The following is a 20,675-nucleotide window of genomic DNA, read 5'->3' on the forward strand; positions in this document are numbered from 1 at the left end:
CTTTAAGTGTAAGGGAAATAGGTGTTTTCATATTGGTGTCATTTAGGGTCCAGCTCATCTGATCTGAAGAGCAGGCGCCGGGATTTGCGGTTGTTCGTCATTGCAGCATCTTTGCTGAGTCACATGGGATTGGTAGACAGGGAAAAAGTAGTGGTCTAGAATGTGGTTAGGACTGCGTGTGAGCAGCTAAGGCAGCCTGCATTGTGTCCTAGGATTTCCTGGTGGGCCTGTGGGACCTGATCCCCCTTCACGTGGGTAAGTGTGTGGGACAAGGAACCAGCCGTGGGGTGTTGTGTGTATCTGAGTTTCTTGTGATCTGGCTTCATGAATCTTTGATTTCGGCTTAATCAGTACTACCCATAACGCTCTGTGGAGGACTTGAAATAAATGGAGAGCAGGGTTGTCTGCCGAGTCTGAAATGAGCGACGTTTTTGTGATATGAGGTGTAATTAGGAGAGAAGACAGAGTGAGAACTTTTAGAAAAATGAGAAGAACTTGTAAAAAAAAGAGGCAAGGTGAGATTTAAACGTGGCCTTAAAGAGAAATAGGAGGCATTTGTCAGATTAGGGTTGGTTTTGTGTGTACTCTGCAATGCTTATTCCATCTTTCGTGAGACTGTATTTGTGGAACTAGGTACATGTAACACTTATATTTTGAGAACTATTTTAACTTGTTGTATCTAAATATTGTGTGAGCACTGAGTCTTAGAGTATTGTAATATGTTTCATTCCACTGACATCAACAATAAATATTGTTTGAATATGTGCTGTGTAAGAGCCATGTTTAATATTTAGGAAAGTAGGAAAGCAAATGTTTAAGTCTATTTTTGTCTCAGTAGATAGCTATAGAATAAAAGGAAGAATCATTGATTAAACTGTAATCTGTTTCCCTTATGACTTCCTAGAGATTCATTAGGATGAACTAAAATTAAATAGAATTCACTAGAACCTCCCTCTGAATGCCCTTCCAAACTGAAAATACATGGGGACCCTTCTGATTATACGCATTCACATCCAAGCAGCCATTCATTCCGTGGCATTTGTTGGCAAACTGCAGCACCAGTCACTTAAGACCGCCCAGTTGGTGAAGTTGTAGACTCTGGAGTGATCTGCATTGATTCAAGTCCAGGCCATGCAACTTACCGATGTGACCTTAACATATTTTTTAGCTTTTTTGGGGACTCACACTCCAATTTTATTGTCTTTGTAATACTTTGTACTGTAGAAATTATCATGTTCTTTTGTTCCCTTGTTGGTGATCTGTCTCCCTTCTCTGCGTCCCTACTGCTGAACAAGAATCTGAGGTCCACTGCTGCTGTGTCTCCAGTGGTTAGAACAGAGTCGTTACCTGGAACATACTCGGCAACAGCACAGAATACATTTTGTGGAGCGAACAGTTGTAGCAGTATCCTCCTTATGAGCGATAGCACCAAAGGGCTAAGAAAAAAAAAAGTAAGATACCTTCTCTACTCTCTGGGAGTTTATATTTTTGTACCAGAAGGCCAGCATGATATTGTGGGCAGGACGCTGCTCTGAGAGTCAGCTGATGTGAACCTTATTCTTTGCAGTGCTGTTAAATACCTGTGGATTTACACGTATCTCTTAACTTCTTTGGCCTTTGGGTTCCTGTTCTGAAAGGGAAAGACTTAGACTAGGTTACCTTGTAGGCCCTAGTGCTTTAAGTGTTGGTGCATGATTTTATTACAAGAATTATAGATTATGATAACATGATAAGCTGAAAACAGAATAACAAAAAAAGGAAGCAGGAAACAAAAAGAGTTCACAGGAAGTCAGCAAGGAGGTCACAGTTCTGTGTCTCTGTCCCTGTGAATGTCCTTTCCGAGCGTTTGAACCGCAGTTGTTTCAGATTGCCATTCTCCTGTCCCTGCTGTCCGGACAATGCCACCTCACTCTCCTCATTCAGTTCACACAACTCTCTTCACTGCTAATCTGCTTTCAAACTGATTTTCCTGGAAGATTTCCTTACTCAATTAAACCTTCCTTAGTTTCATTGTACTGGTAAGGCTAGAAGGGGCCTGTGGGATCCTCTAGCACACTCGTTGCACTTTTCCAGAGATGCAATCGGAATGGTGGTGCTACTTGCTCTGTGTTCTGCCGGGTCAGTGGCAGAGCCAGAGCAAGGCCAGGTCTTCTGAGCCCAGCTCCAGAGCTATGGCTACACTGTACTGTGCTCTGTGTCCCATATATTTTATTCTTAATAGACAAGTGTTACTTGATGCCTGGCTGTAAGGCATGTGCATATGGATGCTATAGAGAACCCAATGGGGTTCCCTGACATCTTTTCATAACCCACTTTAGAAGGCTTCCTGCTCTCACTCGAGGTACAAACCTCACTTAAGATTGGCTGTAGGCTTACTTACCCTTAGTTGATGAAGGTAGTAGTGATTGACTAGTCATCAGGTACTTGCTGCTTGTCTCACACTTGTTTTGCACTATGCTGAAGTGGTGGGGTCCCGAAGAAGATAGAACTGCTCTCAGGTGCTGTCAAGCAAAGGAAGCGGGGTGTTGAAGAACAACATTCAGCTAAGTACATTTGAATATCTAATTGGCTTTCTTAAGCAGTTCATAAATCGGGCGGCCTCCCAGCCAGCAACTAGAAGAGCACCCAATGAGGTGAACAAAACGGAAGGTAGTTTTTTAAGGAGAAGAGTGTGGGACTAAGAAGTTGAAAGCGTGGATTATTTCAGGTCAAGACACCGTCCCTTAGGAGACTGCAGGGGAACTCATCAGGCAGATTACCTCATTAGTGTTGATCAGAAAAATTCAGACTGATTGGTTTAAAATTTGACTCCTTGGGAGAAGCTGAAACTGCAGTTAGGTTAGGTGTTAAGTCTATTAAGCCTTGGTAGGGCTTGCTCAAGTGACTCCATTTTGGTCTGTTGTTTCTTTTTAACAAGGACATCCTAGATGTCTCCCTCTCCTTTTTCTGTCACCTGCATTCAAGTACCTCCTAAATCTCCCCATTCCTATTCTACTCCCTTAGCCCAAGTCTTCATTCTCTCTGCTTTATTGACAGACCTCCCTTTATAGGCCTTCCACTTACCCCTCTACTTTCTTCTAATACACGAATCACTCACCTGCTCAGCATTCTTCAGTGCCTCCTCATCACCTACCAGATGAAATTTAATCCTATTTCTAAGGCCCTTTGCAATGCAGACCTTGCTTACTTCCCCTCATTCATCTTCTGCCATTCCCTCCTCGGCCTTTATCTCCAGCAGAATGGAGCTCGAGGCCCTTGACTGAGCACGCACCTCTTTTCATGCGTTTGTGTGTTGGCATGTGCCAGTGCCTCTGCTTGGAATATGGTCTGCCTGGTAAAACCTCATCTTCTAAATGTCAGCTCAAATGCTTCCCCCTCCATGAAGCTCTGTCTGTATTCCCATGCAGCCCCATGTGTTCTTTCTCTTGTATGGGTGCTGTACTTGTATATACGCTTCTGCCGTTCACCCTCCATGAAGCAATTATCTTATTATATGTAATCTCATTATTCAATGGAATATCTCTTTCTTCATTAGAAAGTAAAGTCCTGAAGGACAGAATATATCTTTCTCTCTCTTTTTAAACCTTATGTTCCCTCAAATGGTGCACATAGTATGTGCACCAGAAATATTTGTTGAATGAGAGATGTGATTTCACTAAGAAATTAAGCCAAGGGCAGAATAATTTCTTTTTTTCAAGAAGGAAGAGCCATTTTGAATGCTGTAGAAATGTCAGGAAGAATTGGGATAGGAATAACGGAACAGTTTGTATTAAGCAATACAGATGGAAGCTTGATTACAAAATGAAGTGAGTTGAGGAAATAGATGCAGCTAGTGGAGATCACCAGTTAGAGAAGTAGAGTAATGAAAGGAGAGGGAAAAAGGCAGATAAATTCAACACTCAAAGTATGATGAAACCAAAGATAGTCTGAGCCCATTTTGTGCGAATATTTGCCCTTTAGGAGCAATTGGAATGGAGCATGCCCATTGCAATTTCATTTATTACCTTCTCACTAAAATTGCCTGAGAAGAAAATGGACATAGAGAAGAGTATGAAGCAGACTTTTTTTTTTTTTAAATCTAAAGGATCCTAAAGAAACAGTGAAAGCCCAGTGTTGTTCTCTGCTCGTTGTAACTCTCCTCCCCTCCCTTACCCATTTACTAGTGAAATACGAGTAATGAGCAGAAAAGACAGAGGAGAATAGAATAATTTTGAGTGATAAGAAAGTGTAAGGTATATAGGTGTAGGTGGAATACTTGTGTCAACTCCACAGATAGGCAATTACAAAATAGAAGTGGAACTTCCTCTGGGACTAGCCCTTGGCGCTCCTGTAATTTTCCCCAACTCTGAGTCAGGTCTCCTTAGCCAGTGAAGCATGGTATAATCCCCTTACTTCTCTTAGCCCAGCAGAGTTACATGGGGGACTCAGGAAACACACTGATGGGCTTTAGACATCACCAATACAATTAATCACCTGCCTAGCCATGAACTTGGAAAAGCATGTATAGCAGGTTGTCCGGGACTATGCTGTATAGGTCAAAAAGAACATGACATCATAGAGATGAATTATAGTTACAATGATCAGCTCTTGGAGTTAAGACAGATCGGAGTATTTGGTTGCAGGAAATGGGACACTTGTATACTTGCTATAAAGAAATTGAGAACAGTGGAGTTTGAATGAAAAAGTGAAGAACATTATTTTGCTCAAATACTGACACTTAATTGAGATAGTATGTGAAAAATACATACAGCGGGCACTCAGTACATGTTAGTTTCCCCTTCTTATATAATACAAACTTTGAAGTATTCATAATTATTTTTATACTGTAAGCTCCATTCCTAGACATACGTTAAGATTCTTGAGGGCAGGGCTAGGTCTTAGGGTACTTTGCCTCTGTGGCCTCCTAACACAGTACCTGGCCCATTCAAATCTGGCTTTCTGTTTATAGGCTGATATTCAAAGTATTCTTTGAATGAATTCTGAATGAATGAATTTTCCATTTTGTGGATCATCAGAATCTTTTTTATGTCCTTGTCTATGTGGGTGTGTCCCAGAGCTGAACTAGAAGAAGGTTAATTGGATATAGGGCAGGAGCGTGATTGTGTGTTGTGTGTGTGTATGTGTGTGTGTGTGTGTGTGTGTCGTTAACATTCTCAAACCAAAAATAAATGATCTGTGGATTATTCAACTTCAGTGTTCTTTTGTTCATTCACTATTCTGAATTATCCAGTACTTGTTGCCTACTTGCTGATGGAAAGTGGCCATGATTGGTGTATTCCTTAGCAGAAAGTTGTAGTCAGAGTTCTTGGCAGAGAAGATATGGCATTTAATCCTGTGTGGAAAATGGCGTTGTGGAAACAGATCAGGTTGTTACACGCAGATATCCTGACTCGAGGTCCAGTCAATGCTGTTTCTCTCCAGGCCCCTGAGGGGCTCTCTATGAGTTGGTAAATAACCAAAGTTCTTGGTGAGGACTGTTTTTATTTCTTCTAATTGGAAACAAACAAGATTCAGTTTTACCATAAACCAGGTTTTCCCTGGGGCTAAGGGCAAATTAAGTTGTGTGGGGGATGGGGACAGGAGTGGAGCAGCGAAGGGGGAAGCAGGGAAGCTGACAGGACTCTTTCTGGGAAACAGCACAGCTTGCAGTCTGTCCTTGAGTTCCACAGCCCTTCCTTGTATCTGGCAATTGGTCTGTGATAGGGTTTCTATGTAAATACCCCTCCCCCACGAGTCCTTTGTCCTTTAGCACTGAAGAACTCCTTTCCAGATGCATCAGCCTCTCCTCTCCTTGGTCCTCCTCAGGGGCACAATACAAGGCTTTCTGTATCTTCCCTTTCTTGTACCTTCAGGACTCACACACTTTCAGTTTAAGAGCTTTGATCTATATTAACGAGAGGGGTATAGGCAGGTGGTGACAAAATTAGCAGTTGGGAAACCATAGTCATAAAACATCTTGAAAACGTTTGTTCTTCATTGAGTTTGATCTTCAATCAGATATAAACTAGATTCTTGCTATTTTTTCCTTGGGCTTCTAAACGTTCTTATAGGAGTTCGCTAGTTGTTTCTAGGGAACTCAGCTGTCCCAGTCTACTCAAGGTTAGCTCCTAAATCAAGCAAGCTACTTCTGCTTTCACTGGCAGTACAATCAAGTTGGCACTGCTGCTAGGACAGTTTCCTAAACTTATTTCTGTGAAGAGGCCCTCAGGGCACCAGAATTTGTGCTCCGCAGCTGGCACCCTCCTGAGGCCTGCCCTCATGCCTGAAAGGGATAGTGCTGGCCTCTCTGGTCCCCAAAGACTTTTCCTTGGGCTTTCGGCCAACCCATCAGTGGACTCTTGGAAGTCTCTCTAGGCCTGGCTCCAGTTCTAGGAAGTCCTGCCCTCTGCCCGGGCACATTGCTCTGTCTTGGTTGGCTTTCCTGTGGCTTTTCACCAGCAGGTGGTTGAGACAACTCTACTCTTAGGCATAAGTTGTTTTTTTCAGATATAGTCAACAACTTGTTTATTTCTATGGTTTCATATGTGGCCTTCTGGCCTCATAGCAAGTGTCACTATTTGGTAAACTGTCTTATATCAGTGCCCATTGACTGGTCAGAGCAAACTCTTGTCACTTTTTGTTTCAAGGTTTTTGCTGCATTGGACTTTCCAGATGTACTTGCTTTCTGGCTGAGGGCTGCCTCCTACATGGCAGGGGCAAAAGACAATTTCAGCAGAATGAACATTCAAGCTCCTTCCAGCCCCTCTCCCTCAAGTTCAGAGCTCCCTCAGTCTTATCACTGAGGCCATTCCTGCCATCAATCCCTTCCTAGCTCCAAGTGAATGCTATGGGCCAGCATTATCAATGTGAAAGCACAAAGAATTCAGGGACAGAAAACCTGAATTGAAATCCTCATTCCTTAGCTTACCAACAGTTCGTTCTTAGACATGTCATGTGTCCCCTTGAATTCTTATTCATCTTCAAAATGAGAACCAGAATATATACATATTTTATCTACTTCATGACTTTGGAAAGATCATATGGAAGTGTGTGGAAGTACTTTGTATATTGGAAAGCACTGTTTAAATGTGAAGGTTTAGTGTTAGTATTAAATTGAACATATTAGTATGCAATATCTTTAATACATTGAAAAAAGCAGCCAACATTTGCACTAAAAGAGGTTTTCTCTGATGTAGCAAACATATTTCCAAGGCTTGGGTAGAGTTACCATTATCACTGGCAATAATTGCTTAGGCTTGGATTTGTCATTGCTCTGTGGTTCAAAGGGAACAGAGCACTGGGTCAGTAGGAAACAAAAAAAGAAAGAAAATCACTGAATTAGGTAGGCCCTAACTACATCAGAGGGAAGAGCCAGCCAGGCTTCTGTGTGAGATGGGGCTCAGTTGGCCCAAGTGGAAGATGCAGTTATTGTGGTGAGGTCTGTGGGATCATGTAGAAGAGACCTTTAAAGCAGAGGGACACTATGAGCAAAGTTTGGCGAGACAAGTGTACACGGTGTATTTGGGGAGCACAAGTGGTTCAGTGTAAATAGAACATTGGGAACTTAGGCCAAACTTTCTGTAGAGGAAGTTGAGAAGTTGGGAAGAGGAAGTTGGTTTCATGTTGTAAGGCCTTGCATGTGAGGTAAAGATCTTTGGACTGTAATCTGTGACATTAGAGGAAACTGTCAATGGATTTGAACCAGGGAAGAAGCATGTTTATAGCTGTTTTAGAAGATAATAGGTGGTGGTCTAGGCACATTTGTGTGCTGGGGCTGGCTAGCGTCAGCTAAATGTGCCCATTGCTTCCCACTGTGATTTTAGTGACGTCATGTTGGCAGCTTGAAATCAACCACAGTGGGAGTATGTATACCACAGAATTCAGCAAATGATACAAATCAGTCCCTTTTCTCCCCCAAGCTGGCTGTTAAAGATTTATCAGCACAGTTTAAAGGTCATTTCAATAGGGTAGGACATCAGTAGTTAACAAACCTGGGATGTGTGTTAAAAATCTTCCAGGCCCCACCCCAGACCCCTGAATCAGAGTTCAGGGCAAGTGAGTAGGCAGGAAGCGACTTTTTAAAGTTTTCAGGTGATTCTTGTGCAGTGAGTCTGGTCCTGGTCTTTAGACCAGGACAGCGACAGTGGGGATAGAGAGGGAGTGGATATAAAAGATGTTTCACAGTAGGCGCAACAGAACTCAGGGACAGGTTGGAGTGGAGAAGAGGGAACTGCCAAAACTGTTTCTGAATTTCCTTGTTCGGACAACTAAGTGTATGGATGATGATACAGATAGCTGGGCTGAGGAGGGCAGACAGGAGTTGTTTGGTACAAGAGGTGAGAGTGGTGTTGGGGAGAGGCATAGTTTGGGACCTGCTCTGTGAGGAGCCTGGGAGGCAGGTTTTAGGCAATGTCCTGTGAACAGTTGGATGCAGGGAACTGGTGCTTGATGGAACAGTTGAAGCTAGTGGTACAGACAGGTTTGGGAGCCAACATGTGGGTTGTTGAAGCTATGGGTTTGGATGAGATTGTTGGGAAACAATGTGTAGAGAAGGGGACTTGGGCAGAACTCTAGTTAAACAACTTTTCAGAGGTTGGTCGAAGAGAAGCTAAGGAGAGATCAAGCAAATGGCAGTTTGTATATTGATTACTGAAGTCAGTGGGTTCCTTAGAAGGAGGATTTCCTTTAGGTTTTTCTAGACTTTCCAAAAGCCTACCAGAAACCATACATGCATTTTTCTGTGATAAGATAACCTAAACCATTAAGTTTGTTTGGCTTGAATTCTAGCAGCCCACCATAGTGAGGGTGTTACTGGATGCTGACTTGAAGTTCTGAGTGGTAGTTGTGTGCCTTTGATTGAACACACACACACACACACACACACACACACACGCTAACTAGGAGACAAACTGTATTTAGTCAAGTATCTCTTTCGAAACATTATAGTTGGGAATACAGTTTAAGGGTTATTGGTATGGAGGAAGTAGAGACATGTGGGGAACCACAGCCGAGGCTCTCACTGTGTCCTGGAAAGTCTCCTGACTTGCCCTTAAGAAAAGAAATCAGTGGAAAAGGAACTTGAACTCCTCATTTTGAGCAGTTTGGATAAAGGAACCAGGATCAAGATGATTGTCCAAAATAAGGTTTGGGGGTTATCTGGACAAAATGGCTTCTGGTAATTGCATGGGGTTTGAGAATTCGCTGCAGTTTCCTAGCACTTCTTCCTTTTCCAATGTGAAGGCCCTGGATTGGGAAGCAAGGGGTTTTCTAAAGGCTGGAGGGGGCACAGGGGGCTGGGAGGGAAGACAGGGAGAGAGGGGTATAGGCTGGCCTTCTAGTCTCCACTGCCCAGGGCCTTAATGAATTCTCACAGACTTCAAATTCCGGGAAGCAACTTTGTTAGCCATATTGCCCCCTGAGTAAAGGTTTACCACTAAGTGACCTGATTAATTTGTATTTACTTTCTTAGGAGGGCTTTAGATTTCACTATGAAGCTAGGTAGTGATGGAGGCTGAGGAAGTGACTAGAATATAGGAAACCAGATAAAAGTGGTGTGTTCCTTTAGCTAAGAGCAATTGAAGAGCGTTTAAGTGGACACAAGTTCTCATTGCCCCCTTCAGGCCCCGTTTGAGGAATGTAGTGGGGTGAGTATGATTCTGTGTGTGGTAAGAGGCCTAGGATTTTATTGCGAGTGAGGGATCCTTTATCCTTTGTGAAAAATATCTCAGAACAGAGCATTAGGGAGCATAATTAATTTTTTTTCCCAATCCAAACTTGGTTATCTGTATTCATGAAAGCCAAGGATTGGCATGGAAATTTAAAACTCATAGACATTTCAGAAAAAAACAAACAAACAAAAAAGCTGTAGCCTTGGGCTTCAAAATCTCATCCTGCTTTTACAGTGTCTGCCATATTTGGAAGGCTCACATGTCTGATTCTAGTTGGTTTCTCCAGAGCACTAATGTCCAAAACATAGTCTGTTGGAAACGTGGATAAATGGATGGCACATCAGGAATTCATACTGAACAGTGGGTTCTTGAGGTCACAGTCCACGCGTCACACATCCAGCAAGGCCTAGCGGGCTGCTTCCAACACAGGCATTCAGCAAATGTGGATGAACATTTGGAAGCACGTTGTTACCTGGAGGGAGAGTGTAATCTGTGCAGATGAAGGAGTACTCAGCAAGGTGTACCTCTGCGTTGGCAGGGAGTAGTCAGTGTGCGTGGAGAGCGGAAGAGAGGACGACGCCAGATACTTGTGTATTCATTTATCAGACACATGTTGTACCCCTAAGAGGTCTACGCATGGTGCTGGGCACCAGGAATGGAGAGAAATGACCAAATCGGATCTTTGGTCTCAGATAGCTTATAGTGTGGTAGGAGGTAGAGAGTGCTGAGTAATTAATTCCTGTTTCTCAGGGAGTATGATAAAGGGCAGTACCAGGTGGTAGAGGACCACACTGTGGGCAGCAGCCACCAAGGAACATTTCCCTTAGAAGGCACTGCTTTACAAGGATACTAATTGTTACAATAGTGAGTACTTACTGAATGCCAGATACCTTTCTAAGTGTTCTGTGGGTATTAATGTGTTTCATTTTTACAACTCCAATGAAGAAGATACTTTTATTGTCCCCATTTTATGGAGATTTAAATTGAGTAGAGTAAGTAGAAAGAGTCAAAATTTGAGTGCAGACTGTGTAAAGCTAGAATCCTCAGGTTTGGTCCCTGAACTGTACTGCTTCCGCAATTGGAGTGAATGAAACAAAGAGAGGAGTAGAGAAAAGGACAGAACAGGCCAAGAGAAGGCGTACTCAATGCCAGAGACAAACAGAATGCCAGGAGTGGAGAGTGGAATTCTGGAGTGGATGTGAGAGATGTGGGATCTGAGAAGATGCATAGCAATCAGCTTATTGGGCTTTTATTGCTAAACTAAGGAGTTTGAACTTTGTTCTGAAATTGTGGGACGCCTGAAGGATTTTAAGAAAAGACAGGATCAGATCTGCATTTCAGGAAGATCATTATTGTGTCAGTGTAATGGATAGACTGGAGTGGGGCCAGATTGGCAACAGGAAAAGCAGTTAGGAGTCTATTAAAGCATTACCTGTGAGGAGTGAGGAGAGTAGGATTGAAGGCAGTGGCAGTGGAGGAATGGATGGAAGATGGAGTGGATTTGAAGGATAGTAAGGAAGTAGAATTACAATCTGCAGGACTTGGTGTGAAATTGATATAGAGGTACATTTATAGTTTGAATGAACCCTTGCTTGTGGAGAACAATCAGAGGAGAAAAAGATGGTGAATTCAGTGTTAGGCGTGTTCAGTTTGAGATTCCTGTTAGATATTCAGGAGAGCCCAAGGCCAGTGCAAATGTATGATAAAAATAAGTGTTATTAATATTTGTTTGGTACTTATTATTTGCCACACCTTTTGTTAAGTGCTTTATATTAGTTAACTTGTTCAATCTTCAAAACAGGTCTACTTATATTTTAACAGATGAGGGAACAGGAATATAGAGAGAGGTAAATAAACTGCTCTGAGTTACTCAGATAACAAGTGGCAGAGCTGGAACTCAAATCCTGGGTTTGATCTGGAAACCTCTAGATGTCCAGTAAAGTTTCCTCTGCTGATGGAAATGTTCTATATCTGTACTGTCTACTATGGAAACTAATAGCTACATATAGTTATTGAGTACTTGAAATGTAACTAGTCCTACTGAGGACCTGAATTTTTAATTAATTTAAATTTAAATAGCCACATGTGGCTAGTGATAGCTCAGCTCTCAGCTCTGCTATCTTTGGAAGTCATCAGCATACCTATCATAATTGAAGCCTTGGATGTGGATAAAATTCCTCAGAGAGGTGCTGCGGTGGACTTTAATCTTCTGTGGGTCCCAGGCCTATTTGAAAATCTGACAAGAGCTATAAATCCTCTCCCATGAATATATAATGTTGCACAGTATTTTGATAACAATTTCAGGGGTCCATGAAACTTAGGTTCCCTTGATATAAAGCTGGAAGAGGAAGGAACCCAATAGAATGAAACTCCTTGAGACTGGAGATCTCTTCTGTTTTGTTTACTGCTCTATTCTCAGTATCTAGATTGTAGAATAATGCCTGGTACATACTTTGTATTTGGTAATTTATTTAATGAGTGGCTGACCGAGTCCTGGGAAACATTTCAGGCCCAAGCAGAAGAACAGTCCATGAAATTCCCTAAAAAAAAGAAGAAAACAAAAGATGGACAAAATCCAAGAACCAAGAGAGGGTGGTGCCAAAGAAAGCATGAGCGTGAAGCTTAAAGAATGGGCATAATCATCAGTGTCAAACCTGCCTGGTGGTCAAATAAGATTCGGATGTAACAGATGCTGTTGGCTTTGGCAGTAACAGAGGTCCTGGTTGATTAAACCAGGTGGGGTGGTGGAATGGACCAGAGGGCAATGGACTAATTCATGAACCAACGGTGAGAGGCAGTGAGTGTGATGTCCAATGGATCTCTGTCTTGATTGCCCACCCGAATCACGGGGAAGCTTTTAAAACACATTCCAGGACAGGTTCCAACTCTGACTTGGTAAGTTGGGGAAGGGGCCAAGGAATCTGCATAGTAAAGCTCCCAGCTTGTTCTGATACAGTTTTGATAGAAGTTTGGCAATCACCAAGTAAAGTACTCTTTCAATAAAATATGGCCCTGAGGAGAAAGAAGGTGAAATAAAGGAGTTGAGAAAAAGCTCTTTCTTCCTTTCTTTATTTAAAAACAGAGATATGGGCATGTTTAGAGGTAAACAAACTATTAAATAGAGAGGTGTTAGTGAGTTGTATTGAGTTAACAGATATTTAGCTGGATTCTGAATCCCTGAATCTTTGACCAGTTTCCTACCTTGCTGCAGGTTCCCATGGGAGCCATTAAGCAGACAGTACTGCTAACTTTGTAGACAAATTATCAATTTTCACTCCGAGAGTGTTATTTTCTAAGTAGCGTTTGAAAATATTCAGGCATGTTTTGTAAGAAGCGGGTGATTATTGGCAGTGCCCCAATCACATCTGTTTCCTTATTTTCTATTAGACTTTCCTGTATTTGCTGGATGACAAACAGAAGTCATTCTCTTTTATTCTCTACTTCTTTGCTACCCGTCTTTCTTCCCCCATACGCCTTTCTACTCAAACTGAAACGGTAAATGCCAGAGTCATTGCACAGGTGCATTAATTCAGGACGAAAACCCAGCCTTCTCTTTTGTCAGTGATGGTGTGACTGATCCTACTTTTCCGGTTAGAGCCTCTCAACATGTTTACCATATTGTCTTCCTCCCAAGCATTCAATGTTTCAGAATATTTATCTGTCAAACTAACTGAATATTAAGTAAATTGATGTCCACCGTTTATGGCATACCTACCAATGCCCCAGATTAGTTTTCTAGATGGTCTTTACCATTTCCAATCCTCACTGCAACCATTTCAGGCATGTGGTATATCCCCATTTGACACTTAGAAAAATTAAATAATTTGCACATTATCACCTTGCTATGTGGCCAAGTCAGGACTAAAACTTGTGTGTTTCTGATCCCAAATTCTGAGCTCAGATATTGTGATTGGATTACTCAGAACTCAATACAATTCTATAAATGGTATTTTATTGTTCATATTTTTCCAAGAAGTAGGCTGGGAGGATAAGTGATTTGGCCAAAGTTATAGGACCAATAGGAAACAAAGCTGGGGGTAAACCTAGGTTTGTCTGTCTCCATGCTATTTCTAATACATCTCTTGCCTAAAAGAGTTTATTTCCCCATTTTTATTAATCAAAGACATATCAATCAAAGCCATTCTTGAGCCATTTGAAGCTTCCAATTAGCATGAGATCATTGGTGCTCACACACTAGATTGCTTGGCTTCAGCCAAAAGCAAAGAAATGTGATAAATTAGTCTGCACAGCCTTAGTGGGGATAAATATACAGTTTCCATTAGGCTCTGGAAATGCTAATTTACAGCTTGCACATCCCCAAAGTACTTGGAATCTCCTGAATCTCTCAAAAACCCTTCTGAGTGTAGGAGGCCATGACCCGTTTGGTGATGTCTGAGAGAAAGAGCTGTTGTTTCTACTTGTGAAGCACCAACTCAGAAAAGGTGCCAAATTCCATCTCCCTAGCGGTGATGCTGTACTTGGCAGAGGGCAAAAGGACACCTTTCTGTACTTTCTGCGTGTCCAGAGTTGGGGGAGGGAGGAAGGGCGATCAGTGGAATGAGGATTCCGGTGGAGATCAGGAATTTACCCAGCTTGCATTGCTGAGCTTCCTGGGATAGCCTATGAATTTTTGCCTTCTGAAGTGTGCTTTGGCTCAGATTACAACAGATTTTTCCCAGCTCTTCCCAGTGTTATTAGCTTAATGTGACCTTCTAGGCTAGCTTTAATTAAGCAGTAGCTTGCGGGTGGAGAACAAAACCAGGATTCCAGATTCGGTTCACCTCAGCTGGTTTTCCTCAGGAATACTTCAGAATTTAAAGAAGCACTTCCCCACCTTATTTAGTAACACAGTCTCGTGTTTCTGAATTTAATTTATACAGTACTTTTTATCTGAAGCTTGAATTTACAACAGGATGGATTTAAGTTATCCCAATGTCTTCTCTTGCTATCTTGGGGTAATGGCAACAGTTGCTTATGCAAGTTCCCTTCCTTGCAACGTTAAGCTGGATTTCAGTCATCTGGTGCCCAGGCTAAGTCATTCCAATCCTAATTTTTTTCTAGGTGTGTTTTTTTTTCAGGCTTTCTAACAGACATTTTTATCTGTTAGTGCCCTCTGCTGGACTTCCTCCAATTTCTTCTCAACTTCCATAAGCTGTAGAACCCAAACTGGACACACTGTTTCACTAAGGCCTTGCCTAAAATGGAGTGGTTGGGGACGTGGCCCTTGACCTGGCATTCTGTTCTCCCCTACAAACACCCTTGTATGGTGGATGCTTTTTTCATGCCTCAGAAGACTTGCAGATTCATTTAGGGAGCTGCCTGGTATACAGGTGGCCTGTATCATCTGAAAAAGCTCATAGAAGAAATGAATTGAAGGAGTTTATGTGAGAGGGTGAGGCAATGTTTGAATCTCTGGAAATCCTGCTAAACAATATTATTTCATGAGATTGAGTGGAGGAATGGTTGGCATCCATCTCACTTATTTAAGACTGTTGAAAAACAAGTTCCACATATGGAAGGAGAGAGGAACAAGCCCTTCCTGGGGGCTCTAGAATATCCCATGCACTCAATGGCTGTTTCCACCATGGATTTATCTGCTGTCCCTCCTGTTCAGCGTTCACTTCTCTGATGTGTTCCCTGACAAACCCCACAAGAGAAATTTGCCATCTGCACCTTGTCCGATTCTTTCCAGTGTTGCTGCATTGCAATACACAGAGAATACTTGTGCCTCCTAGATTGGGAACTTTTACGTCCCCATCTCTTAGCACAGTGCCTGGTACATGATAAATGTTTGGTAAATGGAGCTAAAGTGGAATGCCTTTTCTTCTCACTTCTGCTTTGCTCGAATCTATCCGAATTTCAAATGTAAAAAAGTTTATCGTTGAGACAATCTTCTCTCACCTACTCTAGAAGTGATCTGTCTTTATTCTGTTTCTGTAGTATTTAATATTTACTTTTAAGAGTCACCATTTTCTACTTTGAAAAGCAGTTACTTATATTGACTTGCCAGATTGTAAACATCGTGAGAGCAAGATCCTTGTCTGATTCATATTTTCATTTTCTATGACCCACAGAATAACGCTTTGCACATAATAACAATACCTAGCATTTATATAGTAGTAGATATGTACAAAGCGCTGTTACCCTTACATCATGTATGATCAATCTTTAATCCTTACAATAGCTTTACTATTATAACATCTGTGTCCATTTCGTAGCTAAGAAAAATGATTTAAATAATTTGCTCAGGGTCAGATAATTAGCAAGTGGAAGACCTTGGATTCCATCCCAGGCCGCATATTCCAGAGTTAACAGTTGCCTTGATGCTGCCTCTTGTTGGCATATGTGCACATGGAGGTCATTATATAAATCCCTGTTGAATGAATGCAGGTTGATATATTTCTTAGTTATTTAGAACCAATCAACAATTGAAAGTGACTCATTGTTGCTTTGATCTCTACCATCTGAACTGTTTTCTAAGCAATGGGAAGGCCAGAAGCGGTCACCAGAAGTTGGTTCTAGTTTTGGTTCCAGAAGTGCAAGATGGGTTGGCCGCCTTACAGTTCTGGTTTGGAAGTCAACAGTGCCATCTAGCGGTATATCTTGCTAATATCAGCTCAGAATTATTTTTCTGAAACCGTGATACATGGTCATTTAGTTCTGGGCGTCTCTTTTTTAACTTAACTTTAAGTTTTGATTGCCAGAGAGAGGATAGGGTGGGGAGGAAGAACCAGCCCATTATGGCTTAAATGAAATCAAGTTTGATCTCTTCCTTTAAGAGGACGTAATGCTGATCCTGGTCATTTGGGTTGGTTAAACCCTGTTTGCTGTTAGTGTAAAACACTGGGCTCCAGACACCCCTCCCTTTTACTTCTCACATGTGTTGCCAACGGTCTAGCTTGGTATTCCTCTCTTGATGCTCACCTCTGGAGCTGTGTCAGCTTTGAAATTTGAGTTCTATCTTCTTTGGATTGCCTACTGTAGTATAACACATATCCCAGCGTGCTTGATGCATAACGGGTCAGTCACAGTGTAAGAAATCCCATGGGTCAACAACACGATAGTACAATTTTGTCATAAGGAGTTTTTAATAGGGAAGTCTATGAGACCTGGCAAAGGGGAGTGATGAATAGCTACTTCATAGTGAACAAATGGCAAAAAAGTGTTTTGTGTAGAGGAGAAAGGGATTGTATACACTCTTACTTATGCCAGCAACTGGATGCTTTGTGTACAGTACTGTTCTGGAGCAAGCATTTACCCTATGAGATTGTTCAGGTTGCAGGTTACTGGGAATCTAAAGTACTCTGTAGAGCTCAATGCATTTTGTTGCGGTGGACAATTCCGTCAGAACAAGGAAACAATTTTGGTTGTATTGGAGCCTGGGTTATAGAGACATTTATGGAAATAGGAATTTATTATTAAGAGAATCTATGTAAAGCAGGGGTTTACTAACTTTTTCTGTAAGAGGCCAGGTAGTGAATGTTTTAGGCTTTGTTGGTCTAATGGTTCCACTACTTAACTACTCAGCTCTGCCACTGTAGTAAAAAAAACAAACAAAACAAACAGCCATAGATAGTATGTAAATGAATGAGTGTGGCTGTGTTCCAATAAAACTTTATAATACTGAAGTTTGAATTTCATATAATTTTCACGTCATGAAATATGCTTTTTCTAATTTTTTCTTTCCCCAATCATTTAAAAAGGCAAACATGGGTTTAACTCACCAGGGTACAAAAAACAAGCTGCTCCAGATTTGTCCACGAGGCTGTAGTTTGGGGACTGCTGATTAGATGCCCGGAGTAGTTAATAACTAGAAATTAATAAAAATTATTTGTTCATAAACCATACGTTCAGTTAGTGCCATGAGGTGTCTGAACAGCTTTTCTTTATCTCGAGTAAGATGAAGAACAGTTAAATTCCTTGTAACCTTAACATAAGCATTTTAAAGAATCTGTGAACTGAAAGCTCTGTAATCATCTTGCCTATAGGGCTTTAAAGAGTAGACTCCACCCTTTAATCCTTTTTCCTCAGTCTCCTCAGGCTTCCCTGGAGGCAGGGAAGCAGGTCAGGTGACCCCTGACCCCATCAAATCTTTTGCCCTACCCCCCCCCCACACACACAGTCTGTACCAGCTCCTTGAAGGTCTCCCTTGAGGTTGAAGAATGGGGTTGTTATCCTGTCCCAGAGGTTAAGAGGCCCAGGTACAGAGAATGCTGGAGGCATTTGCTCACTCTGATCTTATAGCCAGGGAAGAGCAGGTCAGGATTTTCCTCTTTTGCTTTAGGTGAGATGGGTGGGCTTGTCATCAAATTTGTGTCGCTTCTCATATCCACTGATGTCAGTACACTCTCTGTGTAAACTTACATGGGGAACTTGTATCTCTAAAATTTTGTAACCCCATTTCTTTGTCACGCTGAAGTCTAAATGACCTCCCCCAGGGTTGAGAAAGAAGCTGGACCTTAACGGTTCATATCCTGTCTTTCCTCAGCAGCCAACAGAGTAGCCAGCAGAGCAGCCACGATGATGATTCAAGCAGGTTCCTGAGCCCTCGGGTACGGGAAGAAAGGTAAGATCAAATGAAGAGGGAGAGCATGAAAGAAAAGGTTATAGGGGATGGGGTGCAATGTTGGAGTAAAATTGTGCTTCCACCATGAGCGAGAACTGTGGGAAACAGGAGAAGTCGGAGCCTGCCAGATCTCTGCTCCAAGACTGGTTAGAAAGCTAGGAGGCCCACCCAAAAAGTGAGAGGGCGCAACATGAAGGGACGTCTCTGGTGTTTAGCAGGGGAAGGGTCAATGTGTGGCAAACCAAATATGTTGGGGAGCCATCAGAATGGACTTGGGACTTGAGGCGCACCTTACATACTGGGTACAGTGTGGAATGGGAGGGGCAGGGGTGTCTTGTGCCTGAGGAAAGCTGCATGGCCTGGGATGGCATGTGTGGCATCCAGTAGCAGCAGAGCACCAGGATCGGAGTGGATTGGTATCAGAGATTAATGGAGAAGGAGGTTGGTTATACAGGGTGTAGTGAGAACAAGGAGGTTCCTACGTGCTCATTTGAAGATTTGAGGCATAACTCGTTATACACTTAGGCGGTGAGGGCCAGCCAGCATCTGCCTCCTGTGGGGCCTCTGAATCACGGACAGAGGGCTCTGTTGTGGCAAGTTAAACTTCGGTGTGCAGAGGATGTCACTGCATTGCTGTTAAGTAAAAGCAGGTCTCAGTGGGTGTGTCAAAGGGCTCTCCTTTCGGTCTAGCGATGTTTACCACGTTTATCAACAAACTGGATGAAAAAACAGAAGGTGCTTTTATTTCATTCATCAAACTTGTGGCAGACACAAAACCAAAGGAAAAAAATCCTTATGGCAGACACGCAGCTGAGAGGGAGTAGGGAACACCAAGATAATAGAATCAAGATTTAGTATTATTTCAAATAGAGCTATGGGTAGAAATAACAATGAGACTTTTTTGTTTGAAGTCAATGTGCTATTATGTATTTATATGCTATTTATGTTACATATTTATAAATTTATGTTAGAATGTTTTCTTAAGTGTAGGAGCAGGGAGCCTAACTGACAAGATTTCATGGGAAAAAGAACTTGGGAGTTTTATTTCCTAGCCAAGTATCAGCCAATAATATGACACAAGTACCACATGGTCTTTGAGTTCCTTGGAAATGGATATTGATACATTAGAGCCCAGAAAAGAGTGATGAGGATGATAACTATATTATTATAAGGATTGGTTGAAGGAAAGGGGTTTAGCCTGGAAAAGAGAAGGTTTAGGTTGATTGTAACAGCACTTACTAAACATCTGGAAGCCTAAGAAATAGAACCTGAGGGGTAGAAGTTATTGTGAAAGAAATTTCAGCTCAGGATAGGGAAGAACTTTCCCATGATTAGATGAGACCTGCACTGCAATGGAATAGGCCTTGCAAAGTAATAAACTATGCCCTCCATAGAAGTTCAAACAAAAAATAGAACTCTTTTTATCTATCATACAAAGGATTCCATCCTGTCATAAAAAGGATTCCGTCCTGGGAGAGGGGGTGGGACCTCTGTAACCCCTATCTCTTTAGGTTATAAAGTTTTGTGAGTTCTGCACTAGTTCTCCGTTTTGTGCTCATTATTAACCGAAATTTACAGTTCAGCTCATCAGTTTAGACACGAATACATACTGAGGCATGGGCCCCCCAAGGAGCAAAGACTAATCCTTCTTGTTAAGATACGTAATCACTTGTGATCCTGTGGCAGTTCTCTCAGTCTCTAGAGTGGCCTATACATTCTCTTTTCAATGCTTTCTGGATGTCAACAACTATACTCTCCATGTTGGAAGGGGCCATCCTCTAGCACAGTTCCCTTCCCTGTGCTTGTGCGTCATACAGCTGAAGTGCTTCTGACCATGATGTCTTCAATCGCCCTTGTCTGTCAGCTCTGTGATTGGCAACTCCTCAACTCCCTTTAATGTGTCTCTTCTACTGGGGCACTCCTGGGAGAGGTGAATACCTGCTGAGTTGTGTTCTCCCCAAGGCAGCTTTGTCTTACTCTAGGACGTGGCTGCCAATTAGAGATATTTGGGATTGTATGTTGATGTAAATTATAGTCTGGCGCTTTCTGTGCCCACTCCCCTAACCAAATCAAATGTTATGGAGGATCTCCCACTATCTAAACCTCTGCCAAGACAAATCCTCTAGATGTCATCCCTGGCTACTGACAGCTCCCTAAACTCTTCCTGGTGGAGGTGGATATAGTTCTGCTCACTTTGGTTATAGGAGACAGAGAGCTTTGAGCAGAAGGGTGCTTCCCATGGCAGTCCCTGTGGATCCCCCCCTCAGAAACTCAGGACTGGTATGTGTTCACCATAGCTGTTCTGAGTGAGGTCTTTTTTCTCTTCTAAGCCAGTGGGCTCTCCTAGAGAGAGTAAGTCCCCAGAGCACTCGTTAATTGCCTAACCGCAGCACAGAGCAAAGCCTTACACCTGCACCTAATCCTTTTTCTAATATGTTTCTACCCAATTAAGAGACTCTCTG

General features: G+C 42.2%; 1 protein-coding gene across 9 annotated transcripts in view; it reads left to right on the forward strand.

The window, feature by feature from the left end:
* The window catches only part of GRAMD1B (GRAM domain containing 1B), a 239,107-nt gene that overhangs the window by 83,361 nt on the left and 135,071 nt on the right, over window positions 1–20,675 (forward strand). For 5 of the 9 annotated variants that reach the window (XM_088800796.1, XM_074321146.2, XM_074321150.2 and 2 more), the window contains one exon: window positions 18,136–18,213. The exons of 2 other annotated variants lie outside the window; for them this stretch is intronic. In XM_088800796.1, coding sequence (XP_088656922.1) covers window positions 18,136–18,213 — 78 coding nt within the window. The remainder of the gene's footprint in view (window positions 1–18,135; window positions 18,214–20,675) is intronic. 2 more of the 9 variants (XM_074321148.2, XM_074321155.2) reach the window with 1 other exon arrangement.

This window comes from Rhinolophus sinicus, chromosome 9 (genome assembly GCF_057876585.1).
Source record: "Rhinolophus sinicus isolate RSI-liver-muscle chromosome 9, RSI-T2T, whole genome shotgun sequence".
Lineage (NCBI taxonomy): Eukaryota > Metazoa > Chordata > Mammalia > Chiroptera > Rhinolophidae > Rhinolophus > Rhinolophus sinicus.